Source organism: Ursus maritimus, unplaced genomic scaffold (assembly GCF_017311325.1).
Source record: "Ursus maritimus isolate PB19 unplaced genomic scaffold, ASM1731132v1 scaffold_23, whole genome shotgun sequence".
Lineage (NCBI taxonomy): Eukaryota > Metazoa > Chordata > Mammalia > Carnivora > Ursidae > Ursus > Ursus maritimus.
In genome coordinates, this window is record NW_024424786.1 from 39,657,042 (window position 1) to 39,675,665 (window position 18,624).

An 18,624-nucleotide genomic window follows, 5' to 3' on the forward strand; every position below is an offset into this window, starting at 1 on the left:
AAAAAAAAAACAGTTTTCAACTTTCTTGGACAACTTTCATTTTTAACAAGTAGAACAGCAAATTCAGAAACAGGATGGAGAGGTAAGAAAGGTGAGTTCAAAGTCTGGTCCTGCCACTAATGTCAGGACATCTTGGCTTCCTCTGAACAGGCTGGAGTAGGTGAGGCAGGGGCGGGTCCAGAACCCAAAACCCACGGCGACTGTGGCCAAATTAACTGGAGGGGAGCGGGCATTGGAACCTATTCCTGCTGGCCTGTGTGCGGCACAAGGAAGGGGTCCACAGCAGCTGTGCCTTCCCGAATGCCAGGATGTAGAACACTAACGCTTCCCACTAGCACATGGTGAATGTCCCCACTCTAGGAACGGAGGGCTCCTGGAGTCCAGGAGCGCAAGAATGACAGCACAGGGGGAAGGAGGAAGGCATCAAGTCACGGAGGGGAGGGCTCCGCCGTTATAACCAGGGGCAACTTCGCCCCCTCTCCACCTTGAACTTTGGCTGTAGCGCTAACCCTCAAGAAAGCCAAGACGGGGACTCTACACAGAAATCATCCATCACAGAACTCAGGATGGAGGCAAGCTTTGCAGAGCTCAAGCAAGAGCAGCTCGGGACAGAGAAGAGGCGCTCACTCTACTCCGGGATCGAGGGGACCCATTTTTCAGAGAGAGACGCGGAACGCTCAGATGGTTTCAAGACTCCGGAACGTCCCAGAATGGAAGATCCGCAAGACAAATGACAAATTCAAGAGGCCTTTGTATTTTGCACCGGTGACAACTGCCAGGCTCTCCCGGGGAGGCAGGGAAAATGGGCATGGCTTCGAGAGCAGACAGGCTTCCAATCCTCCCCCGTCCTGAGCGGATACCTGGGGGCAAGTTCTCTAACCTGCTGAGTCTCGATTTGCTCATTGATAAAATGGGACTATGTCCCACTGCACAGGATTGTTCATGAAAATCAGGCGAGATACAAAAAAGCAAAGAGATGATCAGCGTCTTCCGAGAAACGCTGTAAAAATAAAAAAATTAAAAAAAAGAACACAGTCCTGAGACAATTCAGAGGGGTGGAGGGAGAGGCTTTCTTTCCTCTGGCTTTGTAAGGGAAGAGGAGTCGTTCCCAGGCCATCAGAGGCAGTTCGATATTCGTGTGAAACGGATCTGCTGGGTCCTCGTGTCCAAAATCTCACCAACCGGCTTCAGAAAGCGCCTAAAAAACCGCTTGAAAAACAAGTACAAATGCTCACCAGCTGCTGGTTTTAAGCCCTCAAGGAGCACAGCACCTGGTAGAGAGAAGAAAGGAACACAAATATTGACCACGCGGCAGGAACGTGATGACAGGGAACGCAGTGTCCCATCGGCAGTGTCTCCCAAGGGGGCCGGAGGGGACACACTGTCCTAGGTTGAGAACCACAGCTCTAGAGACCTTGTTCTGAGAAGCCCTGAAAAAACAGGCAGGGACTCGAAGGGCCTGGTAAGGAGGGACTCGGCCACAGGCTGGGCCTCGAGCGGGGTCAGGGAGCCCAGAGCACAAGCACAATGACCTTCTCGGGGATCGTCACAGTGATCCGAACAGGACTGCACCTCACAGGTACGGATGTGGATCCCTCCAGAAACCCTTCCTAAAGAGCATTCTCAACCAAAGCCTTTACCAGCACCCTCTTTGATCATGAAGCCTGTGTTGGGGTCCGCATGACCAGACTCTCCTCTGACTTGTCGTAAAAGAGACCAGGGGAAGGGGCGCCTGGGGGGCTCAGTCGGTTAAGCGTCCAACTCTTGATTTCAGCTCAGGTCATGATCTCAGGATCCTGAGATCGAGCGCCATGTTGGGCTCCACGCTCAGCTGGGAGTCTGCTTGAGATTCTCTCTCTCCCTCTCTCTCTGCCCCTCCTCCTACTCAGGCTCCCCCCCCTCAAAAAAACTAATAAATCTTTAAAAAGGGGGAGGGGCGCTAAGGGGAAATGATTTCCAGCAGTTAGCAGCTTGAACCCCGGACTCTGGGAGCCCCGGGAAGAGGCCACCCTGGGTCACTGGCTACACTCGCTGCTGCTGAGGCCAGGCCTCCCCCGCCTCCCCAGCCTCCTCTCAGTGACTCTCCAGTTTCTAGAACTTTTAAGGTCCCTGCGGCTCCCCGGGCACTTGCGCAGCTTTGCTCACTTTTCAGGGACTCATCCTGTCTCCTCGAGCGCCGAAGGGCTGGGAGGGCACGGACTGCCTTTTTGCCCCGTGTACCCATTGCGGGTGCACAATACATTTGTTGACCAGCGACACGTGGATCGGGACCCTGGGCTTGCAGCGTGGTGCCAGAGGGCAGTACCAGGTGACAGCGCCGTCCCGCGGACGGAACACCAGCAAGAAGCGCCAGAGCGACTCCCCGCTCCCCCAGCAGGTGCCATGTGTGTGGCACCTACAAGTATGACAAATGTACAGGTCACACCCGGGTGTGCTCAGACAATAGTGGCAACACGGGACCACCCGCTGACGGGGTCAGAGAACGATGGACATGAAGCACGGCACTGCACCGAGGAGGCGCCCCCCCCCCAAGCTTGATACCTCTCGGAGCACCGGGACCACAGAGAACAGGCACTTGGGTAGGAGTCCCACAGCCACGGGGAACGGCAGGCTCGGGGAGGAGCAGCAGGGTTATTCACGGAGGCCTCCCAGCCGGGGGAAGGCGCCCAAGGAGAAGGGTTCCCCATTCGATCAGCCCCCAGTGGTGGTGAAGAACAGGTAGGAAGAATGTGAGGTCAGCCAGGATCCTGACTCGCAGGGAGGAGCTCGTCAGGGAGGAAGGGGGGAGAAGGAGCACGGAGAGGACCGTGCCGAGGAGAGGCAGCGGAAGGCGAGCTGCCGCCAGCTAGAACTAGGAAGTACAGAGAAGATAATAACTGGCAAGAGGAGGCCTAACCCAGCAGAGGTTACGTGCCTCCTGGGACAGAGACGGTCCACATTCCGGGCGTCCCTCAGCCTGCTAGCAATGAAGCTGGAAGAGCTTCCCTGCCACTCACTGCGAGAAAAAGCACTGTATCTGAGAGAAAAGGACCAGCAGAAGCCCGGGCCCCTGTCTGAGGGAGCGGAGAAAGCAGTCAGGAGGTGGGGACGGGCATCCAGAGGCACAGTGGCCACTCTGGGTTTGAAGAAGGGTCTGGCTGGGACTCTGCTTGAGGGGGGTGCTTATCAGGGCCGAAAACAAGCTCGCGGGGCAGGGGGAGGCGTCAAGCAGAAGCCTGGCCAGAGAGATGGCCTCACCCACCATAGTCACCCTGGACCTTGTAAGTGACACAGAGGCCACCACGAAGATGACAGAGCTGATGCCCTCTCCGGGTGGTCCATCTGGGAGCCGGAGCTGAGGAGCCACCGCAGAAGAGTCTCGTTCTTCCTGCAGGGGCTGACCCAAGAGTCTCCTCTGGGCTCCTGCCCCGGAGGAGAGGTGGGGCCAAGCATGCCCTGCAGTCCTGCTCTCCCTCACACCTGCCGCACCTCTACCCTGCCCGGACCCCATCCCTGCCTCTGCCCTGGAAAGGCCCCGCAGGAGGGCAGGCCACACTCTGTCCCCACGCCTACATTTGCACCTTTCTGCCCTAGAGTCAGGGTACCCACAGCTACCCGGCCAGAGCCTTTCCACAGGCTCCCAGGGCCCACCCATCCAGGCTCTACGGCCCTCATCCCGTCTCCCAAATTGCCTTCCTGCCGGGTCACCTGACTTCTTAGCCTGGGCCCTGGAAACCCTATCCTCCACCACCAGTATGAGCCAGGCCCTTCCCCTCCCCCTTCCCTCAGGCCCCGGCCCCGGGAAGCTCTGCAGCTTCCTCTCCACTCGGCTTCCGGTGCTCGCAGCCTGCCCGCCGCCTGCCCGCACCCTGAGCCTGGAACTTCTCCAGAAGCACACCTCGCAGGCCGGGCCCTGACGCCTCACACCCACGGGCGCAGGCCGCCCCCTCGCCGCAGTCCCGTTGCCCCAGCGCAGCTGGCCCCCGCCTCCTTCTTGCTCCCCCTACCTGGCGCAGGTTTCGGGTGACCCGGACGTCGTGCCAGGCGTTGTCGTTGAACTTGCCATTGACGGGTTCCACGAGTGCCTCGAAGGCCCCTGAGCCCAGGTTGATCACCAGCCAGACAGCGCCAGACTTGAGGGACAGGTTGACGTAGTCGGCCGACTTGCCCGTGTGCAGCATGAGCCCGTTGCGTTGCAGCGTGCGGAAGGCCAGCGTGATCTCGTCCGTGCTGCTCTGGATTGGGTTGTGTGACAGGTCGTAGCAGAAGAACTCGTTGCCTTTGAAGGTCGCCACGAACTCCTCCTTGCCTGGATGCCGCGGTGTGGGGAAACGGAGAGGCTGAGTGGGGCAGGGCACGCCAGACCTCCCACGGCCCCTCCAGCGGCCCAGCGCAGGTCCCGGGCACCAACGGGAGCCCCGCGGTCCCACCGGCAAGCCTCAGGCCCTCTTCCATCCCCCTGCCTGTCCACCCTCCTCTCTGGACCCGGCCGTCTTGACTGTCGCAAGTCCGCTTCACCCACATCCATTTCCAAAGCGGGAGGCTGCTAAGTGCTCTCACACTGACGGCTGACAATTTAGCTACCACAGGGCCAGGCAAAGAGGACGTTCACACTCTCTCCTCCCCGGGCAGCCCTCCGTAGGCCACTCCCCTGAACAAAGGGATGTGGAAGAGCCTCCACCTGCCTTCTCCCTGGAGGGCCTCCCCTAAGGCTGGGGCACTGACAGCCCACCTCCCACCCCTGCCTCTTCTCTGGTGATGGTCATTCTCAGTTCCCCAGGGCAGTTTCAGCCTCACGTGGGGGGATGGGACCAGCAGGCCTGTTGGGCAGCAGGGAGCAGAAGAGGAGATGGGGAACGGTGGGGTGGGGTAAGGCATTGGGAAGACACATAGGAAGACAATGCAGGTGACAGCGATATGCACTGGGGAGCTGTGGGCCACAGCCTCAGGCCAGCTACCATCCCTAGCTGGGTCTTCTGCAGACAGGCCCTAGGCAGAGAGCCTCTGAGGGGCCCCAGAGGGCAGGGCTGGGACCCCTGAGTGCCAGCAGATGGCTCCGGGTCTTGCGGGTGTGCGTGTGTGTGTGCGCGCGTGTGTGCGTGCCTGTGTGTGTGTGTGTGTGTGTGTGTGTGTGTGTAAGCACCCGGCACAGGGCTCCCTCCAAGGGCACTTTTCAAGCAGAAGCAAAAACAGACTGAGAGACCTTGGGGATGTGTAGCATCTGTAAGTGGGTGACAAGTGACAGGACAACAGCTATGTGCAGGGACGCTGGGGTCCCAGCCCCACACTTTCACAAGCCAGAGCATGCACAGAAGGAAGAGAACGGGACATGGAGTCAGGCCAGAGCAGAGGACCTGGACGTTGGACAGGGACTCGCTTCTCCCCAATGCACAGCACTGCAGTGGCTCGTCCCACCCACCTCCCAGGGTAGATGAGGGTGGGGACGGCCGGCCTCAGGCCTTCGTGGAGCACAGGGGTTCTCAGGCCACCAGGCCTAGGAAGCAGCGGGGTGCAATGCTGGGCCGCACGCACAGCCCTGCGAAGGCACCTGCGCCCCTGTGAGCCCGGCCACAGGAGCAAGCACCACGTGTGGGAGCGGCCACGACCCGGTTGCACTTCCCGCAGATGCCTCTCCCCGGCACACAAGAGCCCTGCTTCTCTCCCTCCGGGCACGCTGCCCGTAGACTCCGTCCTCGCTGCATCCGGATGCCAAGGCACCAGCTGCTGCCCCAGAGCCTGGCACCGCACTCACTGCAGCTGGCAAGGCCCGGTTTCCTGAGGCCACGGGGCCGTGAAGCTGGGGGGGCAAGAGCAACATGGGGACAGTGGGAACCCCACTCTGCCTACCTTCGAGCTCCGGCGAGAAGGGCCAGAAAACGAAGGGAACTCAGGCAGAGACAGGAAGGGATGTGGGGAAGAAGGGCAACGCAGAGGGGGATCCACAGAGAGGGGGAAGGATGGCCATCAGGGGCAGAAGGGACATGGAGCTGCTCAGTGCGCAGACACAGCAAGAGGTGACAGAGTGAAGCAGTCTGAAGACAAGCGGCAAGCCGAGAGGGGACAGGTGAGGGGGACGGAATGGGGCCAGCAAGGAAAGGGGGACAGGGGCCTCTAGGGAATGGAAGCCAAGGCTTTCTCAGGGCCTGGCCGTTTCCATAGCAACCAGGCCTGCTGCCCAGGCCCTGGCAGAGCCAGGGGGCTCAAGGACCAGAGAAGGGGACGTGTTTGACCTTGGGCTTGCCACACGTACTAGTCCTCCCCAGAAGCCAGGCCTCCCCTCCCGTTCCCTCACCTTCACTGCGGTCAAAGGAACTATCATTAAAGGGAAAGTCAAACAGAAAGAAAGAATAAAGCAATCACGTGAAGAAGTGATGGGGACAGAACAAAAGAGACCGGAGAGGAGGGCCAGGGGATGGACCACAGCTGCCAAGGCGAAATGAAGAAACAAGGCCGTTCCTCGATTCCTCCAGGCTCTGCCTCGGATCTCCTAGGAGAGGAAGCAAAGCCAGCCATGGAGTTGGAGCCGTTTACATGCTCTCCAATTCCGCCAGCGACCTGGATAGGCCCAGAGATGGACAGAGGCTCGGAGCAGCCAGACAGCGGGGATAGAATTGGAAGAGAGGGACAGAAAGGAGGTGAGCAAATGTGAGCAAGACACCCCAAGGATGGTGGGAAGGACAGAGACAGACTCCAAAGGGGGAAGAGGGCAGCAGGACCTCAAGGGATTGATGGGGGGTCTCTGTGGCCATAAGGATGCCCACCCAGGGTGCTCACGGAGCGCAAACCAGACCTGGGAGGAGCCAGACCAAAGCACCAGGGGGCGCTCTCCCCCACCACCATGCGCAGACCCCAGGGGACTACACCTCCCAGCAGGCCTTGAGCAACAATTGCAGCTCCTGATGCCCACCCCTCTCTCTGGCACAGGAAGGGGGATCAGGGCTGATGCTGGTTCACCTCCCATGGTCTGGGAGTGTGGAGCCCCACAAGTGTCCCCAGTCAAGCTGAATGTGGCTAGAGACCAGTTGTTACAGTCCTGGACTTGTAAGAGCCATGAGGGACAGAGCAGCAGCCTCCTTTCCCGGCCCAGCTCAGAGCCCTCCTCTGGGAAGGTCTCCAGCCCTCCCTCGCCCCTCCCTACTCTTAAGCACTACAGCTGTCTGTTCTGCTCATTTGGCACTTACTGCCTAGTAACATCTTGTACTGCTCCCTTGAGAGGAAGTGTGATGAGAGAAAGAAGACCTGGGCACTAATGCCGGCTCTTCTACCAGCTTGGTGACCTTGACCGAGAGGCAAATCTCTAAGCCCCAGCTTTCTCCTCTGGACAAAGGAGCTGACCGCCGGCCTACCTCACAGGTTGCTATGGCTTCTAGAAGGAGAACAGATGGGATAAAGCTTCATAAACTGTAAACTACTCCACTAATAAATGACTCTTGCACTGGTGTGACTTTCTCTGCGTGTGTGTGTGTGCGTGTGTGTGCGCGCGCACGTGTCTGCCTCTCTCTAGATGAATGAATAAGTTAACTCCTCTTGGACAAAGTCTGCACTTTTCATACACTTTGCGTGGACCACGCTTTCTTGTAGTGATTTGTCAGAACGTCAATGAGCCCCTTGAGAACAGAGACCACTCACCCATTTAAAATAAACTTGCTGAGCACGTGCCCACACAGGAGCCAGGAGCTGTGTGAAGCACTGGGGGTGCACACATGACAACACCCCACCCCTGCCCTCAGGGAGCTCGATGGGGGGGGGAGGCAAACGGGGAAGTGACAGTAACGATGCAGGGTGGTGAGCGACAAAATCGACGTGTAGACAAGGGTGACAGCAAGCAGCGTGGGGGTTTGCGTGGAGCGTTCAGGGGAGACTTCTGGGGTGGAAGGCCCGGCCACTTTCTCAAGAGTGGGCTGAGAGAGATACAGAATAGCTGGCAAGAAGGCAGGGACGGCGGAAAGCCAACCACACAGCACGTACTAGCGAGCGCAGACGGGACTCGGGACTCCATAGCCCCAGCACCTGGCACCCCCTGAGCTCCTTGAGGGTTGCTAAACTGCCCCCCGAACTCCTTAGGAAAGAGCATCTCTTCAGGGAAGCAACCTCCATGCAGAAAAAGTCACTGAGAACCTATACAGCCCTTAGATGGCCTGAAGGCCTCGGGCAAGCGTCGGCTTCTGCGTCTGCAAACCCAGGGCCAGGAGGCCTTCCACAGAGGGTGGTGAAGGCTCATTTAGGGGATGCATACATATTATAAAGGTCTCATCTCCTAACCAGAATCCCCCTAGGCTGCTGGCATCTAGTGGGCTTCCAGAATTTGATGGTTAAATGGGGGCGGTACCCTGCTTCTTCACCCTGCTTCCCAGATACTTTCTAGGGATAGGCCTGAAATTCTGCCACCAAAAGACATCTGTGTTCTAGAAAAAAGGTCATTCAGACAACTGGGATTTGGGAAAGAAATGGAGGTTTGTGGTCCTTCACACCAGGGCAGGTCCCAAGGATGCAGGCCCAGCCATCTCCGTGGACCTCAGAGGGGGGACAAAGGGGTCCAGCTTTGTTGACTCAGCTGCCACCCTCCAAAGGATGTGCAGTTAGCCTGCAAGGGGTGAGGGCTGGGCTCTCTGGGGACCGTGGGGTCACTGACCTTTCGTTGGCTGGTGCACCTCGCCGGCTCCTCCTCTCCCGGCCCCCCCCTCGGAGAACAGTAAGGACCCTACTGGAGAAGCAGAATTGGGGAGTCAGGCACAGGGGGCTACCCAGCCAGCCCCACCCCAGCCTTGAGGTGATGGAAGGTCCTCTCCAGGGTAGACATCCTGCTTGGAGGTACAGGTGGGGCACGGGGGTGCTGTTCTGGGGACTCACTTGCTTCGGGGCCTCTGGGGAAGGAGCCAGATGACAAACCCAGTCAGGCCCACAGACCGCATGAGACTCACAGCCACCAGCTCCTGCCCTTGGCCCAGGGTTGGGGAGACCGTGGGGAGGAGCGGGGGGGGGGGGCTCCCTGCTGCTTCAGGAGCTCCTTCTTCCCAAGAACATGCAAATAGGCCAGGCTTTAGGACCTACAGGCCCCTAACCTTCCACTGCCAGGTTCTGCTCACTGTCCCCCTCCCAATTCTGCATCTTCTCGCACCTTCTCTGCAGGGCGGGAGTTCATGCCTTTCAACTCCTTCAAAAGCCTGACACAGGCACCCCTCCTCCCAGGCCTTCCTGATTCACACACCAAAGGCCTCTTGTGTTCTTGGCCTGTCCTCAAGGCAAACCTGGTTCTCCGCCTACACCTGGTTCACATAGTAGTGAGTGTTCTTACTGTCACCTCTGTCTCCTGCTTTGCCAGTTAGATCACGGGGCTTCCCAGGGCCAGGGCCATGGTTTCGGTCCTTTCTTTGTGCCTTCAGCAGGGCTACGCACACCCAGAGAGCTTCTGCCTGGCTGGACCTTGTCACGGATGTGGGGAAGGCCTTTCTCAGGGCTGACTTCCCACTCCCCCCGCCCCACCCCCACGCAGCTCATCAACACCCAGGCCTCCTCTGCAAAGCCCCTGCAGACACGTGTTATCACATCTGGGCTCCAGGCTGGCTTGAGCTCTCCACCCACCCCTGCCAGTGACTCGTGCACTCAGCGCCTGGCTCCCAGGCCCCCACACCTATTGCCGGACCGCGTAGGATGGCTTGCAAATGGAGTGTAAAAGTCCATGTCTGGGCCCTTATTCCACCTCAGTCCCAAATCCCCACAAGTAAAGCTAGAATCACACCTGAGCTGTGGACCTTTCGGGGGGGAGGGGGCGGAGCTCTGGATCCCTTGGGTCTCCATCTACGACAAAGGTGCGCCACCGCCAACACCCCCAGAACCAGGCATTGAGAGCCAAGAAGGAGGTAAGTGAGCCACCCGGGCCCTGACTACCCCCTCGGGACATCCCCTTCCCCCACAGCTTTTGCCATAATTTCACATCCAGGCAAGAATCCCAGGCCCCTACCTTCCCAGACCTAAACATCCCAAATTCCAGATCTGAGTGTCTCCCCACAGCCCAGTCTTCATCCTCTAGGCCTCCCCTGCCTACACGCTAGAGACCCCCCTCTATGGAAGATGAGCCCTGACAGAGGACCGCCCTGGGCTTGGGGAGCTGCCCTGGACTTGGGGAGCCTAAGGGTCTGGAGTACCTGAGCTCAAGAATCAGTGATGGGGAGACCTGGGGGAGCTCGGCCCTGGGGGGGGGGGTGTCACAGTCAGGATTCCTGGGCCGTCAGGTTTGCTGAACACCAGGACTTTTAAAGATGGTAGGGACTTGGTTGAAGGGAGGCTAAAAATAGAGAAGCAGCCCCAATGGTACCACCAACTAAAAGGCCACATAATCACTCACAAGTCACCTCCTCTCTCTGGCCCTGAAAGTCCTCATCTGTCAAACGGGGTCAAGAGATGTTGGTGAGGGCGGATGGTGGGACAGCTGTGCAAAGGGGGTGTCCCGCACCTCCATTCCCCTGTCTCTCCCCGTTTGCTGCCACTGTGGACAGAGGGGACACCCCGTAGCAGCAGGGGGAGGGCGGTGAGGCTGCCTAAACGCCTCTTCCTCCAGCCCGTGCTTTTCTCTTTGAACTTGGGTCCACGGAAAAGAAAGAATGATCAGAATGAGTGGAAGGAAATAAAACAGCACCATGAGAAGGGAAAAAGAAGATACACTACCAGGAAAACGCAAAAGAGTGACTGGAGACAGCGGCAGGAGTTGCAACATCTCTTGATGTCAGAAACCAAGGTGAGATGAGGGCGGATGGAGCGTGGCAGGGAGGGCGGGGGAGGGGAGAGCACAGATGGGGGGGCCAGCCCCGCCCCCACCCCAGCGCCCCAGTCCCGGAACACAGAGACAACAGAGGCAGCGGGCAGGAAGGGCAGGAAGGGCAGGAAGGCGCTGGGACAGGTGGAGGCAGGGAGAGGGGGCAGGGAGAGGAACAGAAAATCCAGTCGCAGGTTGGGGGCAATCCAATCCAATCCAATCCAAACCAGAACTTCAAACCATACCTTCGCTGTTTAACGTCAGGTGAGCCGGACCTTGGAAAGGGGAAGGGGAGAAAGAAAGAAAGGAAAAAAAAAAAGGAGAAAAAAGAAAGAAAAGGGGAAAGAAACAAAGAAAAACACGAGTCATCAAAATCAGCCAGAGAGAGGGGGGAAAAAAGCTTTTACTGCCACAATTTAAAAACCCTTTTTAACTTGTGACAGGCATCGAGGGGAAAGCCCCCAGCCCCGGAAGCTGAGGAGAGGGGCCCCGATGCCGGAAACAGGGTGGAGGGCATGAGGGGGGGACAGAGAGAGAGAGAGAGAGTGGGGGGTACCAGACGGGGTGAGGGGGTGCAGGCAGAACCGGAGGAAGGGTTGGGGCAAGGAGTCACTGCAAGGGGGGAGAGGAGATTTTGGTTTCTTTTTTTTCTTCTTGCCGGAAAAAAAAAAAGGAAAAGGAGGAGAAGCATGAGGCTGGGAGGGCTGCTTTTTCCTTTTTCTTTTTTTCTTTTTTTTTTTCTTCCGGGAGGCGGAGAGAAAAAAAAACAGTCAACGAGAAAAAACGATTCAGATGGAGGAGAAAATAAAACACGACACAAAAATCAAAGCCACCTGGAGAGAGAGAGAGTGTCCTGTTAGCGCAGGATTAAGTGGACAGAGGGGACCTCCAGCCCCACCCCCTACCCCGTGCCCTCACCCTGTGAGCCTGGTGGAGAAGGGGGGGGGTGCGGGGCCTGGGCCTAGAAGGAATCTCCCACCAAAGTGGGCTGTGGAAAGGCACCTGTCCAGCCCCAGTCCTCCCAGCTGCCCACCTCCCCAACAACCTCCATACATCTGGCTGAGCTCCTGGATTCTACGAGGAAAGTGGGGCTCGGGAGGACAAAGTCACAGCAGAAGCAGACAGGAGGACGGGAAACGCTGGGGCACAGATCCCCAGCTTGGACCCTCCACAAGGAGGACTAGGAGACTAGGGCCCGCACTCTGGGACAGCAAGAACCAAAGAGGACAGCCAAGGCCCGTGGGCAGGAGGTCTGGCTCTCTGAGAGGTCAGAATTACTCTACGGACGCCCTTTCTCTGGCCCCAGCCCTCTCTGAGATGAGCCAAAAGCTGAATTTGGAAAACGGAAAACAGAAGTCCTAACTCCAAGACTCTGGGCAAGATGGGCTGGGATTTTTTTCCATGGTTACCTTGACCCCTTGCAAAGGGCTTGTCAGCCCTGACCCAGGCCTTCCTAAACCTTAGGGGGAAAGACTCCGGCCCAGTGGACCAGCACCCTAGTCCCCGGAGAACACCGGTGGCAGAAAGCCCTCCCCCAGAGAGACTGGCAGCACCAAGTCCGGCAGCAAAGCTGAGGCCCTAGGGCTCCCTGACAGGACCAGCCAGGCCCTCCCTCTCCCCTCACCCTTCATCCCCGGTCTCTAGCCAAAAGGGTGGGGAAGGAACAGCCCTTGGAAACCATCCCAGTGCTGTGGCAATGAGAGGGTGGCCCTAGGGACAAAAAGCCAGGCCAGAGTGGGATTATCCAGGTAAAGAACTCCAGGAGCCTCTGAGACAAAGCAGAGGCCGAGATGCCTGTGCTCCAGGAGGTCAGGAAGGGAGTGGCCAGGGGCCAAAGGCCTGGACCCTGTGGGCAGAGGTTCACATCACCCCCTTCTCCTCTCTTGGGGCAAAGGCATGGGTCTTCCCCCACCTGTGCGTCTCAGGCCAGCTGGGAGAGGGGACCACAGCTGCAAAGGGCTGCATCAGGAGAGAACAGCTCTTGGGAAGCCAAAGGTTTTACCCACAAAACAGGGGAGGACCAAGCATTTGGACTGAGTCTTATTCCTTGCTCTGAATCCCCCCACAAACTTTCCCCAAGGTCTACCAGCATTTTCTTCCAAACCCCCTAAATCCAGGAGCCAGATCCAGAGCCCTAAACCTTCACCCAACTCCTCCAGGCAGAAACAGCCTCGCCTGTGGGCCCCCATCCTTGGAAATCCAGGCCCAGGAGCTGGAGGCTCTAGGACTGGCCCTCTGTCCCCCGCAGGCCTGTGCGGCAGCGTGGGGATGGGGATGCAGCCAAATCTCTCCCCTAGCAGACCCTTCCACTGCCCAGCTCCCAGGCAGCCTCATTAGCATGCGGCACTCTCCCTCTGTCACCACGGCAACCAGCTGCTCAGCTCCCTCAGGCGTGACAGCACCAGCCATCTTGGTGAAGGGGAGGCCGGTTCCCTGCCCTGTCTACCCATGGCTCAGGCCAGCCTGGACTGCCTACGCCCCCCACCGCCCGCCCCTGTCCCCCAGGCCTGAAATCTCTGCTCCTTCCTCGTGCCCAGCCGGCCTGGGTAACCCCTCCCCACATCGACCTGTGGCATCAGCCCCTCCTCCCACCCCCTGGAGAAGAGGCTGCCTGTGATAGATGGCATTACCAAGGGTCCTTTCCTAGGGCACTTTATCTGGCTGCTTCTGGGTCCTCTCTCCCCACTACAAGAGGCTAGGGAGAAAGGAGAGGCAACCAGAATCCCCAAAAGGAGACGCTGTCGGGGGCTGGGGAGCAGGATGGCCCAGTTCCTGGGGGAAAGCTAGGCCTGAGGCACAGCACTGAGGGATGGGAAAAGAGGGTGAAGGCGGCACGGAGGACTCCCAAGACCTCAGCGGCAGAGTCCAGAGCATTGTGCCATAGAGGAGGCCCCAGCTCCCTCCCCAAAACCAGCCCCAGTCTCACTCCCTGCCCTTCTACCAGAAGCCCAAGAGGACCAGCCTTTAAAGAAGGAAGATGGCAACAGGGGACAAGATTGAGAGACACACAAGCAGACACGTCACAGAGAGACACACAGATGTGCCACACCCCTGGGTGTGCACACACACACCCCCAACATGCGGGCCCCTGCACTGCCACCCCCAAACCAGCAGGCCACCATGCCGCCCCCAAGAAATGGCTCGGTGGCATCCAAAGGGGCTCATTCCCCACTTGTCCCCAAGCCCAGCTTTCTTCCTTGTCCCCGTCTATCCTGCCTGCTTCGGAAAGAACTGATGGTCCCTCTTCTGTCCCCTCCTGGCTCGGTCACCTCTCCCCAGCAGCCCCCCCGCTTTCTTCTTTGGCCTAGCTGTTTCCCCTCCCTGAGGTCTCTCCTTTCTGTCCCTCCCTCCACTTCCTCTTCCTGCCTCTACTTACCCCTCCTTCCTCCCATCTCTCTGCCCCCTTCTTCCTCCCCACAAGCCTCTCCCTTCAGGCTCGTTCCCCTCCCTTGCCCTCCCTCCATCTCTCCCTTTGTTCCGGAGGAGACATGACATCAAGAGCAAGTAAAAGTCACATCAGCACTAAATCTTATCTCCAGCCCTCAGAAGGCTGCGTCCACGCAGACACACAGACTCTGTCACGCACACGGAGGTGAACACCGACACACAGATGCAGACACAGATGCAGACACTCCCCGAGAGGCACCCGGAGATGGGGGCCACGCCACAGAAGACCTGAGGACAGAAGTGCTCACACTCCCGCACACACGCAGGCACGAGCACACACGCATAGCGGGACCGACATGCACAAAGGCACGCGGACACAACCGAGCAGCAGAGCCCGCAGAACACGTGTGCACACAGATACACGCTCTCTTTCTTGCTCACACACACACACACACACACACACACACACACACACACACACAGATGGGTGCCCGCCCTCCAGGAACCGAAGCCACCCAAGGAGAAGAAACATCAGTAAGAGGCAAGCCAAACCATGGACACCACAAGGAAAAATGGATTCCAGCCCGCACTCCAGCCAAAAGCCCTCCCGTTCTTTCTCACCCAGGACTCCCCCATCCTGGGCGCCGTCCTCTGCCCCTCTCATGCCAGGGCCCAGGCCCAGGGAGCTCCTTGCTGCCTCCCTCCCACTCTCACCCTCTTCTTGCTTCTCCAGGAAAAGAACACGGGACAGGTTTGGGGATGGGAGCCCACCTCCCGCCCACCTGGCTGCCTGCCTTCTCCCCGGTGGCCACGTGAGCTCCGGGGCAGCCCAGCCTCCACGCCTGGACCAGCCCACCGAGCCTTCCCATGTCCCCGACCTCGTCTGCCGAAGAGGAGGAAAAGGAGCAGGGCACACCAAAGCAAGAGCAGACAGCTCAGAGAATGACAGGAGCCCAGAGAGAGCCTGGGGAAAGACAGACACAGAGACAGAGGTCCAGAGACGGAGCCCTGGAGAAAAAGAAAAGTAAAGACAGAAACCAGAGAGAGTGAGAAAGAGAAAAGGCAGACGAAACAGAAGACAGGGAAGGAATGGACAGAGGGACTCCAAAGAGAGGCCGGCTCCTGCCCTGGCGCCGAAGAAGCAGACCGCCCCTGCCTACCAGCCCAGGGGCCAGGGGCCTGCCCAAGTGTCAGAGCGGAGAAGCTGCCACCCACCTACACCCGTGGACCTGGGATGCAGCCCTCCACCCTCTGCCTGCAAACTTCAGACCCAGAGGGGACTCCGCCCAAGCAGCCCTCAGCCCCCGGCTTCGTGACCCTCTCAAGCTCCCTCCGCTGGGCTGGGCAAAAGGGTGTCTCCTCACTCACTTCTGGGCACTTCAGATCCTCCAGCCCCGTCCCTGCACCCTCACTCCCATCTCCTCCCTAAAGAAGAGGACATGTCAGGAGGCAGACTGGCCCGTGGAAAGGCCTGCCCTCTGCCCGGTGGTTCTCCCCAGGAAACCAATAACGAGGGAACAGGCAAGAGGTGGGGTTGAGGTAGCCAAGAGGACCCCCAGATATCCTTCCCCGAGAGGGCCCCCAAACATGGGCAGGAGAGGGAGCCCTCAGGTGGCCAACGACACCCCCTCACAGAGGACCCCACGGTGATTGATCTGCCACCCCAATGACCAAAAAGCATCACTCACCTTCCATGGGGTGTTCCTCTGCAGGCCGGCGAGGTTCAGGAGAGGGCAAGGCAGAGAGAGAGAGAGAGAAGAAAGGAGGGCTGGTTAGTGCGGGTACCAAGGACAGGGTTCCAAAGGGGGTGAGGAGTTCAAGGTCCCCGAGCCCACCTAGGGCCTGGCACAAGTCACCCAGGCTGGAAGGGCATAGAGACGGAGCTGTCACCTGAGTCAGGGCCTCACACGCAGGGTCACATGGTCCTAGAGGACCCACGTCTCATGTTACGTTTCAGGAAACTGAGGCCCAGAGCAGGGAAGTGACCCTCAAGTTCACATGGAGAATGGGAGACAGAGCCCGGAGTGGCAGGCAGGCAGGCTTGCCTCTCCCAGGCACGCTCCTCCCCTGCATTCCACGCTGCCTCGGAGACAGATGGGGACACGCTCACACAGGGCTTACCCGAGACACACTCACACTCGGTGACACACTGACACACATAGGCGCTCAGCGATCCGGAGACACGTGTCATCTCTCACACAACCCACACTCAAAGCCTTTGCACACACAGATGCAACCAGCCCCGCGCCCCAGGGGAGAAAAGTCATCCACACGCGGTCAGGTCAGAAAGCACAGCGCGGCCTCAAAGAGCCACGTGTCTCCCATCCCATCCCAGTCACTCCACCTCTCCGAGCCACCTGTCCCTCCTCTGTAAAAATGAGACAGGCAGACTCGAATGTTTCCGAGGCCCCTCTGGCTCCGGTTCTGTGATTCCAGGACAAGCAGCTGGGGGAGGTGAAGCGCCCCCCTCCTGCCCCCACCGGCTACAGGGCCCACTTCAGTGGCCGGAGGGGGTCAGAACATAGTGGACAACACTGGGCCCATCCCTAAGTCCCTAAGTCTCGCCACAGCCTTTGGGTAGCCAGCCCTCCCCTAGGCGGGGTCTGCCTGGGCCTGGGTCTTGACCTCAATGGGTCTTGACCCCAGTGGGTCAAGAGAAGATGGACACAGTTCCTTCCAAGAAGCTACAACACCCCAAGCAGGTCAGGCTCTGGTCTGCCCTGGGAGAAGGCCAGGTCACCCCCTTCCCGAACATCTCTCCCGCACCCACCTACTAGGAGACTTTAGAGGAAGCAACAGGTGGGCAGAGAAACAGCACAACCTACAAACACACAGACCCGACGGGGAAACAGGCACACACGCACACGCGTGCACACGCACGTGGGCCTGCAGGCCTCAGGATACGCACATACACACCCAAACCGCCGCTCGGTGCACACTCACGCCCGCGTGCACGCACTGTCTCCTACCTCCAGCATATTTTGTGTTATTTGCTCAGTGGCTCTTAGGGGGTTAGCTCTACTCCAGAAACACATGCTGTCACTTATCAGACCTTATCCCACCTCCTTAATACACACACACGGGCTGAATGCAGAATCAATACCCACACAGTGGTCTAATACCTAATATTAGACACATACCCCACCGCCACACCCCACACTCCCTCCGCCGGCTGAAGACTCCTGCCCCGTGATGAACACGGCCCCCTTTCTCTCGGTCTGTCGACCGTCTCTCTGCATTTCACACAAGCCTTTACCTATCTGCGTGTGTCACAAACACAGAGCTTCTTTTACCTGCTTTTACCCCCCAAAAGCCGTGCCTACAACGATTTTCTTAAATAAACTGAATCGCATTGCATTTAGGGCAGGGGTTGCTACGCAGGCTAGAAAGGGGCCCTCAGGAAAACCCCTGGGTCTCTCGAGGACCTCAATGGGTCCTCATGGCAGGACCTCTTGGGCCCCGGTGTGCGAAGGCCCTGGTCAGGCAGCACCATCATCTCTCCAGCACCTGTACAAACAAAGAGGCATGGTGATTTCTAGAGAATCCAACATGGCTGGTATTTCCAGACGTATGGCCACATACATGGGCCACGCTATCTTCAGGAAGGGGCAGCGAGCAAGCTTGGTTTGCTGGCTGCATGAGCCCTCCCTCTCCTGGCTTCTGAGACGCAGCTCCTAGAGACTCATTGGCCTCTCCTTCTCTGCTGCTCCTAGCTTTCTGCTGATTCACCTGGGTCCCACACCTGCCATCACGGACCCTGCAGGCTCCGTCCTATGCCTTCCACACTCCTTCCTTCCCGCTGCCCTCCTTGGCGATGGCTCACTTCCGTGTGTTTGTACCCTGGGCTTCTTCCCCGGGTACAGGTTCCGCATCCCCATCTGTCCGCTCAGTAATTACTCAGACAGCTCTCCGACATCCAAACCCCACCACCAAAGCCAGGCTCGTGTCCGCCCCCGCAGCCAAGGGCCCGTTGCCCTAGATTTTGCAAAGGCACTGCTTTCAGCCAACACTTCTTGAACGCCCACTAGGTGCCCCCCAGTCTGCCAGGCTCGAGATGCCATTAGTGAGCCAAGTGGCCAGCACCCTACTGACCCCCAACAAGCGTCTCACGGCATTACCCTCCCGGCAACCTCATCAGCTTGGTGGTATTACCTACTTCCTGTGGGCAGGGAAAGAAACTTGCCCAGCAGCACAAAATCACCTCTGACTTTGACCACCGTGCTCCTAGGTCAGCCTAGCCCACGCCCCGCCCTTCACCTCTGGTTTCCCACAAGACCCTTCTCCTGGTTCGTCTCCCTGCCCATCCCCGACTAGGCTCTCTTGGCACGGGCACCGGATACAGCTGACGAAATACTGCTGTGATCAACACACACACACACACACACACACACACACGTGAGCACATGCACACGCGCTCAGCACTTTTCAGTGGTTCAAACCTTTCTTCCGTGTTCTCATCCTATGTAGCCACCTGCCTTCAGAGAAGTTCTACCCGGGCTTCTCAC

The 18,624-nt window shown here is 58.6% G+C and overlaps 1 protein-coding gene across 1 annotated transcript in view; it reads right to left on the bottom strand.

Moving 5' to 3' along the window:
- Window positions 1–18,624, bottom strand: part of NRXN2 (neurexin 2) — a 98,971-nt gene that overhangs the window by 71,617 nt on the left and 8,730 nt on the right. Inside the window, exons 2-5 of the mRNA XM_040639309.1 lie at window positions 15,808–15,825; window positions 10,978–11,007; window positions 8,612–8,683; window positions 3,987–4,288 (exon numbers count right to left, since the gene is read on the bottom strand). Of these exons, the coding sequence (XP_040495243.1) occupies window positions 3,987–4,288; window positions 8,612–8,683; window positions 10,978–11,007; window positions 15,808–15,825 (422 nt within the window). The remainder of the gene's footprint in view (window positions 1–3,986; window positions 4,289–8,611; window positions 8,684–10,977; window positions 11,008–15,807; window positions 15,826–18,624) is intronic.